We start from the raw sequence: 9,607 nt of genomic DNA on the forward strand, positions 1-9,607 counted from the left end.
ACAAGAACTTCACAATAGACTGGCTGCTGGGTCAGACCAGTGACTCATGCAGCCGAGCATCCTCTTCTGGCAGTGACCAGCCAGGTGTCCTGACGGGAAGCCCCAAAGCAGGAGCTGAGCGAAACAGCAACAGTCATCCCGTTTGTGATTCCCAGCAGATTCAGAGGCATAGTGCCTCCCACGGTAGAAGCAGATTGTAGCCACCTTGGCTAGTAACATTTGATAGCCTTATCGTCCCAAGAATTTGTCTAAGCCCCTTTAAAAGCCATCCATGCTGGTGGTATTATAATTAATTAAATTTGTGTACCTGTGGGTCTCAGGGTGGTCACAAAATAAAATCAGAAAATGCATTATAAAAACAAAAACAACCCAATAATCTCCCCAAAGAAACCATTTTAAAAGGGCACGGAATGTCAAATCAGCCCAAGGTCTGGTTGAAGAGGAATGCTTTGGTCTGGTGCCTAAAGGTACATAATGAAGGTGCCAGGCAAACCTCTCTTGGGAAGAGCACTCCACAAATGGGGAGCCACTGCAGAAAAGGCCCCGTTCTCGTGTTGCTGCTCTCCGGACCTCTCAGACGCACTGTGTGAATAATTCCATCCTTTTCTCTGTCCTGAATCCTTTTGTCTGATGTTCCCAAGTTCTGGTATTATGGGAGAGGGAGAAAACATTGCATGTACTTCTATCAACTCCCCTTATTTGCCTTTACTTCTAACTCTAAAGCCCTGGATATTTATAACTTCGGTGTTTCTCAACAACCCTGCCACAGTTAAAAGTTGAATCACATGGAAGTGATCCTGATCCTTGTGCCCCTCAGAACATGCCACATACTGGTGGTGGCTCTTGGAGGAGTGCGGCCTGCTTGACATGCCTCCCCTCGGTCACCTCTCGCATGGCTATGTCAGGAGGGCTGCTACCATCTCTCGAGCGCAGCTTGCAGCGAGAAGAGGAAGACGGAAAGCAGCGTCCCTGGATCTCTGGCTTTGGACGGAGTCCGTGCTCCCTCTAGGGGCCAGAGCTTATAAGTTGTAGAGCAGACGGCACAAAACACCCGCAGCAGCCAGGCTGCTGCCCTTCTTCTCATCAGCTGCAACAACATGTTTTTGTTCCCTGGAAGAGAGCTGTTCTCCGTGTCCCCGGTGGCAGCGGCACGATTCTGGGAACAGGTGGCCGAGCAGGAACAAAACCAGCATCTGACCAGAGACGGCAAGCGCCTGGCTTGAGCATTGTGGTTGCAGAGCCCCTTTGCAGGGCAAAAAAACAACCTCCCTCCTCCTGGATCCCAACCCAATAGTCTATATTAGAGCTTGAGAGCTGTTCCAACAGAATTGTGCAAGTCTGGTCCTCTGTCTGTCATCAGAGTTCAAGGGCACTTTTCCAGTCAGGCAGAAACACTCAAGGAGGGGAGTGCCAAGCAGGGGCAGTAAGGGGGGGTGGCCTGGGGAGAGTTCTGAAGGCCAGATGGAGATGGCTGCAGGGCCGCATTCAGCCCCCAGCCCTAAGGACCCCCCCTTTAATAGACACTGTTGATTTGTATGATACAGTGGAATCGCATGACTCTTGAGTCCTGGCTCTGCTTCCAGGAAGGGTGCTGTCAGCGGCAGGGGACCAGCTGTTCTCCAGAGTCCTCTTCCCAGCTCAACAGGTGTCCCTGCTTTTGCACAGAGTGAGTCAACACTGGCAATTTGCATAATTCAATGAGGCCCCTTCATTCTTTGGGACAGAACTCTGGTTGTTTGGGGAGACCAGGAGAGCCGATCGCGGGCTAACCCCATCTCAAACGCAGCGCTTCCCTCCTCTCTCGCGAACTCTCCCCTTTGTGCCTTTTGTCTGAGCGGCTTTTGAACCCAGTGCTGATTCTCTCCCCCTATCTCCTTCCCCGCAGTAAGCAGCGGCACAACAAGCTGTGGCGCTCGCACTCTGACAGCGACCTCTCCGACCACCACGAGCCCATGGGCAAGTCTGGGATGGAGGTGAGCAAGAAGGAGATCACCACGTCGGCGGACCAGATCTCGGAGAGCAAGACCTCCTGCGGCCACCACCACGTGCCCATGTCTCCTGGGCCCATGACCGCCAGTCCGCACACGGAACACTTGTGCCATCTGGGCGCCGATGCTGCCGGGAACTTGTGCAGCATTGAGCGGGTGGTGCAGCTGGAGATCACCACGAGAGACTTCAATACTGAGCAGATGGAGGACAAGCTGAACTTGAACAACATCAACGGGTGCTCCTCCGGCTGCTGCTTGGACGACTCAAAGTTCCCCCTGGATAATTGCAATGCCTCGGATGCCTTGCTGCAGCAGCGAGAGGCCTTGGGGGCAGCGGCAGAGTTCCCGGACTTGGCAGTGGACGACTTGGAGAAGGACGCCCTCAAGCAAGGAGACGGGAACATCCACCTGGTGCCCATGGAAGAGCTGGAGTCTTGCTTGCAGGACGTCTCCAACCACAACTCGCCCAGCCCCCCTCCTGTGACCTCCTTGCCGGAGGAGGCGGACTTTGGCGCCGACCGGATCGACTTCTTCAGCGCCTTGGAGAAGTTTGTGGAGCTCTCTCAGGACAGCCGGCCACGGACTTGTTCCCACTCCAGGACGGAGGATCAGGGGGGCGGGAGGAACGGTCTCTCCAAAATGTCGGGGCTGGAGCTGTCGCCCTCCAACCCCACAGAAGATGCTCAAGGAAGCAACTCCTCGGACAACTCGCCACAGCCTTCCGAGGGGTCCTCAGTGGAGGAGGAGCGGCTGAAGGTACGCGAGGCGGGAGGTGCTTTTCTGCTGTGTGTTTTGAAAATAGGAGCCCCTGCCAGAAGAGTCGAATATTGGGAGTGCAAGAGGGGGATGAGGGAGCGAACAACATCGGAACAGTGGCAGGAAAGATCAGAATATTTATGGAGCTGTAACTAAAGCGAAGTGACCCACTCAGAGGCCATTGAAGTAGGGGGATTTCGGAGGGGGGCAGGTCACAGAACTCAGCAATGCTCTCCCCAATTCCTCATGCTACTGTCTGCCAAGTTTTAAGATATCCAGAATGACTTTGAATGGGGCATTGTGAGGCTTCTGAATGTGGCAGCCAGCAGGGTGAGGAGCCCTGGGGACGCAGCGGTGGAAGTTGGGCCCTACCCTCAGAATCCCATGCCAATTGTTTCCCCCTCCAAGTTAGAAAGGTGGTGAACTACAGAATATTTTGTCAAAACGCTTGCTGAACGTTGGGGAGCATTTTATTTGTAAAATTCTAACCCATTCTTTTTCTCTCTTAAATTTAAAGCTCTCTGAACCGAGCCGTTCGGGTGGCCTGACTCGTTCTCACTCTGAAAACGCCATCTCTGTGAAAGACATCATCACCGAGATCGAATCGATCCGCCAGGGGACAGGGCAGGGACAGGCGAAGACGGACGCCTTGAACAATCCGGTCCTGGTGTCGAAGAGAAACACGGTCCATGAGCTCCCTGCCGAGTCAGCCTGGGAAAGCAAGCCTCGAAAAGCTGAGCCGGGCGAAGGCAGTGGCTCGGTCCCGAAGGAGGCGGCTAGCGAGCCTTTGAAACCGGAACGAGAAGCCGCTTCAGCCCAGCCGGTGCCTTCTTGTAAGCTGGATGTAGAAGACGGCGGCAACTCGGGAGAAGACTCTGCGGAGGGCCATCCGAACCCCGGGCCCAAATGGTGTCCTGGATCAGTACGGCGTGCCACCCTGGAGTTTGAGGAGCGCCTGCGGCAAGAGCAGGAGCTGCAACACTCTGCCCCTGTTGTCCTGCTACCCATCCGGAAGAATTCCAGGATCGAATCCTCAGCAGTAGCTGACCCCGCGGCGAAGGGGAAGCACGAAGAGCCATCTCACGAGCCGGCCCAGTTCTCTGGGGAGAAGGTAGCCTCAAGAGCTGGGGGCACAGAGACTGGGGCTGGTTTGGAACAGCCCCCCGAAATGCCACCGGCGTCTTCTCCCCCACGAGATGGCCTGTTGGCAGAGCTGGAGGGGTTGGCCAGAGAGCACCGCTTGGTGGTTTCTCTGGAAATCCCGGACAGCCTCCCTGCCCCTGGCCTTCTGCTTCCAAAAAGGATTGAAATCATAGAGTACACCCATGCGGTCAGGTTGCCCAGCCCCACTGGGCTGGAAAGGGGCCACACACGAGATGACTCGGAGGAAAGCAAGATGGCCACCACCTCGTTGGCAGTGGACGAAAACTGCAACGCTGCTTTGTGTTCCCAGAATCCCCCGGGAGCCTTGCCCAAGCCGGGGCCTTCCGAGCCAGAGAGCAAAGACTTTAAGAAGGCCATTTTTACCTTGGGTAGCCCTGGGGAAGATGCTGTCAGAGGGCCGGCTGACATGCGCACCTCTCCTCCTGCGAGTCGGGCAAGGTGCCCCCCTCCGCCGCCCTCCAGTCGCCAGCCCTTTGTTTGCTTGCAGGGGGTCACTCAGGACAGCACAAGCACCGACCCTAAGCCAGCCCCTCTGGGGGGATATGCTGGCAACGGACAGTTTGCCTTTGAGGAGAGGGGAGGTGCTCTGCGCCGGAGGAGCGAGGGCGCTTTGACACACTGGAGCCCAGAGGACTATGACCTACGCGCTCATAAGGTGGGCATGGGTGCCAACACTGTGGGGGCTGCTGCCACACCTCTCCTTCGCTGCGGCCTTCCTCACAGCTCCAGCAGTGACAGCATCAGAGACCTGAGGGGGGACACCGTGAGGCAGTGGGCAAAGGACCTTGAGGCCCGGATCCAGCAAGCAGGCCTCACGCTCCCTTCTCAGATGAAGCGCTCAGTGTCACTGGCAAAGCTGGGCGGCCTGAACTTGTCAAAAGATGACTTGCCCTCGGGGAACCCTTTCCCTTCCAGCGCCAGGCCGGCCGCTCTGGAATCACTCCGGGGCCCCTCCGGCCGCGGGGAAGCACTCTCGCAGGGCGGCCTAGCTTTGCCAACGCCAGACCCTACCCCGTCGTCGTTGCCCACCCCCCAGCCCACGGCGCATTTTGTCGAGCAGCTCAAGATGGCGGCCGAGTCCATCGCCCTCAGCAGCCCTGTGGAGAGGCCTCTGGCGCAGTATGCCAAAGAGTTCAGCCTAGCCCAGCAACTTCCGGGTGCGAAATTGACTAGCCCCCCAGAAGCCCCGCTGCCAGGGCTGGCGACAACGCCCCACCCGCCCCACTGGTTGGCTGTGCTCCCCCGGCCCCAGCATGGTAGAACTCGACCGCCCAGAAGGCTGAGAAAGGCAAATGACAGGAAACGAACAACCAACCCATTGTACAACACCATGTGAACTCCAGCCCTCTCTCTCCCCCCCTCTCCTCCCCCCACAACAACTTGACTTATTTTGCAACACCCTCGTCGTGTTTTCTCCAAATGGGGCAGATGTAATATATATTGAAACATGCACTTTATTGGTTTAATTTTTATATGTTCGTTATTTTTACTGTTTCTGTTGCATGTGGGTTTTGAGGTGGCTGGTTTTCATGGTTCTCCCCATCCCACCCCCTGTGCAAATGACTGCAAGATCACAATTTTTTCCCCTTAATTTAAAAAAAAATGTTTTAAACCCTTAACAAACCTCAACATTTAAATTTTTTATTTTTTGGTCTTAAAAGAACACCCCTCTTTTAAAACAAAAGAGAGAAGGGAAGAAAAATATCTGAAATGCTCTCTTTCATTGGGCCAAAAGAAAGATGCACTTTTATTGTTTTAAAAGAATTACAGATTTTGTGGGAGATGCAGTTGCAGAAGGAAGAAAGGAAGACAGTTAGGAGGGAAAGGAAGACCATTGGGAGGGAAAGGAAGACCATTGGGAGTGAGGGGTGTTCTCTTAAAACAAACGTCATTCTTTTTTAGGGGTTTAACCCTTTCATTACTTGAATAAAGCTGTGGGCCTTTTCAAGAATATGGCCATATCATCTGTTTCCTTTCTCCTCTTCCACCCCAGCCCCCCTTCTTGGTTCCCCTTCCTCCTCCTTCCCCAGTCCTGAAATTGCCTGGCCTTCTCTCCCTGCTCTGATACAATCCGGAAGCTGACTAGTTTATACAAATATATACCCCCACCCTTTGTCTTCCTCTCCATCATTCCCTGGCGCTTCTTGCGGAAAGGCTTGTGTCTCTTACATTGTACATAACAGTGCTCATGTAGATAACTCATGGGGTGGGGCAGCGGCATCTTTTCGTTTTGGTCCCAGAGGAAAGGGGCGATGAGGCATCTCTTCTGCAAACTGGAAAACAGATTTGCCTATTTAACATCGTTTTCTCTGTGGTTAACCAGTGGCAAATCTGCAGACACTTTCTGGAACGGGCTTAACTCCTTTTCCCTTTTCTCTGACACTTGCCTCTCTTCCGTTACTTCTTTCTTTAAAAGGTGATTATTTCTGTCAGCTTGTGCCAAATGTATGCATGTTTCTCTCTCTCTGAAAAGCAAAGAAAACCTTCAGCTTGCATGATCCTCTTGTTCCCAATGCGTTGTCCACAAGGCACAACTGTCCGGTGTTTTAGCAAGGACATCTGTTGGCACTGCGCGCCAATGCACTCCCCGTCTTGCGCACACATGTGTGCCGTTATGTTATATTTTTTCTGGAGATCAGGGTTTCGGGTTTTTTAAATGTCCTCAATAACACGCCCCAGTTGTGCCGAGTTCTGTGCTGTGCCAAGACCTCGTGTGTCAAACTGTGGTCCCAAACTAGCGTCTCTAAATTTCCATGTTTTTATGGAGAAGTCTTTTGACACCTCCCATCTTCTGATGCACCCAGGAATCTTTGCAGGAATAGAATAATAACTCTGCTTCCTAATGAGAAAGAAGTAGGCCGTTTTAACACCTTCTCTTAGGAGAACAGCTGCCAGGCAGGCAGGTGAATGCTGCAGTATAGGAGAATATCATGAAAAGATATATTTTTTTGGGGGGGTGCTTTTCCTGCAGGTAAGGGAGAAAGGAGACCCCTAAAACTAGCCGGGGGAACTTGTTGCCGGTCAAATATCCCTCCCAAAGTGTAAAGTGGCTGCTATCATCACTGCATGTTGACATTTGCCTTGATTCTTTTTTTAAGCCTCAGCAAAGATGGATGCTTCTCAAATGTGAGAGAATCATCTGTGACTAAATTCCAGGCGGATTTACTTTATTTTTTTCAGACCTCACAGGGGTATTGAGGAGGGTGTGCCTGCCTCCCTCTTAGACTTCCTCTTCCTCGTCCCCTTTCCCCACCAGGTCCAGGCCTCTTGTGAACTTTGCAAAACGGAGGGTGCTGTAAGCGTAAGATGTTTTGCCCTGATCTTTTGCTGAGCAGTTCTCCCGGAAATCGGGATTTTGTGAAGTGTCTTTCTGATGACTTCTCTGCCAGAGCCCCAAGTCGGACTAGGAACTATTTTACCTTCCATTGCTTTCAGAATCCAGGGTTGGCATTGAGGCCTCTTCCAGAAGCCAAATCTGTGCCTTCTATCTCATCTCTGCCAGGGGTTTTGTTGTTGTTGTTGGGGGGGGTATCCCCCCATCTCTGTCCCCCTCTTAATATTAAACCCCTGCTCTTCAACTTTGCACTCTGTGACCGATCCCAAACTGCCACGTTTATCAAAACTGGATTACTGAAATGCATCGTAGCTGTTGGCGAGTTTTGTTCTTCTGTATGCAGATCTGCTTGTGGGAAGAAAAACAACTATACCACTGGTTCAAAGCATGGCTGTTTGTTTGTTTCTCTGTTTTAGAAGAAAAAGGGCATTTTCATTCTTACTCCAATGTATAAAGTTTTCTTTCAGGGCGTCTTCCCCTCTTTCTCCCCCCCCCCATTTTTTCGGGGGGGGGGAGGTTGCCCTGTGAATGTCAAAAATGTTCAGCATCATCTCAGCAGCAACTCTCCCCTCTCCCAGTTTCCAGCTCTTTGACCTAGCTGTCTACTGTGAGCTTTTGTTGAGCCTTGCACAAAGAGAGGGGTGTGGAGATCTGGGTGGGTGTTTCTGTGAGTGTGTGTGTGTGTGTTTTGGGTCCTTGCTGATTCTGTATGTGGACAAAACAGATCTATATAAATATATATAATATTTTCTGTACCATGCCTTCAGCTGAGTCTTTATCCCCCTCCCCGTATCTCCCAGTGTCAGCTGGCTCTCTCTTTCTCTCTGTGTGTGTGTCAAACCCACCTGGCTTCTAAAAGAATGATTTCACCCTAAACCGCGAAACTGGCAAACCACCACTCCTTTTGTTTGTTTTCTTTAAATTGGCAGGATGGGAGTTCTGTCTTCCTTCGATGCCTCTCCCCTTTCTGGGGGCTTTGCTTTTTCCTCCCCCTTCTGCCCCCCAACCAAACAACTCAGCCTTGGATGGTTCTCTCCCCCATCCACAAAAAGTTGCCATCTCGACACGCTTGTCCAGAGCCAAAGGGCTAAAGGTGGGGGGAACCACTCTGCTTAACTCTCCAAGTCGCCATTAGATGCCCCCTTTGGAGTGATGCTACTCCCCCCCCCAAAAAATGGCTCATGTTGGGGAATATCCCTTCAAACCTCAAAGGAGGCCACCAAACAGGGGAGACCCACACACACACCTGCCGCTTTCTTGATTTCCCAGCCCAGGTCAAACTCTGGCTGTTGAAATGGGCTGTGCCTACTGGAATAGCAAGCCCTGTTGTGGAATCCAAATATCCATGTTTCGCACTGATAGCAGGCCTTGGTGCCTTTTTTTTTGGGGGGGGGAGCTGTCTTTAAAGCTTTCTCAGCCACTTCTGGTCATGGAATTTGGCAAGAGCGTTGTGGTCTCTTGTCTTGATCCATCTCTCTCTCTAAACACAGCCCTTTCCTACGGTGATTGTGGCTGTGGGTGTCTTTCGCAAATTTGGAGCCCTCCTGCAATGTCTTGGGGAGAAACACCTCCTTTTATTGCTGGTCTTCTTTTCTTTTTTACATATCCTCCCCCTGCCCCTTGACCTTTGCTCTCCACCCACCCAAGAGTGGCTTGTACCATAGACTTTTGCCCGACAAAGGTGTTCGGCTGTTTTTAAATGTGAACTACTGCGTTTTCAGGGTGCGGATTCAACGTTCTTGTTACTGAATAAATTTTTATTTTGAGAATCGAGCGTGTCTTGTCTGAATCGGGTTGCAAAGGGGGGGGGTTCATCAGTGGGCCACGAAGGAAAGTCGGGAGCCTGGGTCAGCAGCAGCAAGGGGCAGGCCCCTTAAAATTTCAGGTACCACCTAACACCAACATTTGTAAGTACTCAGGTCTTTTAGTGTGGCAGCCCCTTCACTATTCTCTTCTCAGCACCTGCTAATAACATTCTTCTTTACACAAGCCTACCTAGATGTTTAGGAAGTTGAAGCAAGTTTCAATCTGGTTTTAGTCTATTATTATAAATTTTTCTTTCTTGTTTCATTATTCTTGTTTATTTTTCTTGCTTTATTCTTTCTGTCAACCACTTTGTGGTTGTTGTGGTTGTTTTTAACAGTTGAAGCATGTATTTATGAAATAAATTATGTAAACCACTTGGTGAGGTCCACCTGAAAAGCCAGTATATCCATAATGTAAATAAATAAAATGAATTTTATTTATTTCATAAAATCTGGTATATTGGCTGATTGCAAATAAAAAGGCAAGACCTCAGAGTGGTTTACAGGGGGGGGGGTAAGATGGAGCAGGACTACTTGCAAAGGGAGACTCTTAATCCTAA

At 51.3% G+C, this 9,607-nt stretch overlaps 1 protein-coding gene across 6 annotated transcripts in view; it reads left to right on the forward strand.

Moving 5' to 3' along the window:
• Positions 1-9,011, forward strand: part of SSH2 (slingshot protein phosphatase 2) — a 121,268-nt gene extending 112,257 nt beyond the window's left edge. For 5 of the 6 annotated variants that reach the window (XM_081171952.1, XM_081171951.1, XM_081171948.1 and 2 more), the window contains 2 exons: positions 1,886-2,744; positions 3,262-9,011. In XM_081171952.1, the coding sequence (XP_081028078.1) occupies positions 1,886-2,744; positions 3,262-5,244 (2,842 nt within the window). In that variant the 3' untranslated portion in view covers positions 5,245-9,011. The remainder of the gene's footprint in view (positions 1-1,885; positions 2,745-3,261) is intronic. The other variant, XM_081171950.1, reaches the window with a different exon arrangement.
• Positions 9,012-9,607: the final 596 nt, after the last annotated feature.

This window comes from Podarcis bocagei (assembly GCF_964188305.1).
Source record: "Podarcis bocagei genome assembly, chromosome: 15".
In the NCBI taxonomy this organism is placed as follows: Eukaryota; Metazoa; Chordata; class Lepidosauria; order Squamata; family Lacertidae; genus Podarcis; species Podarcis bocagei.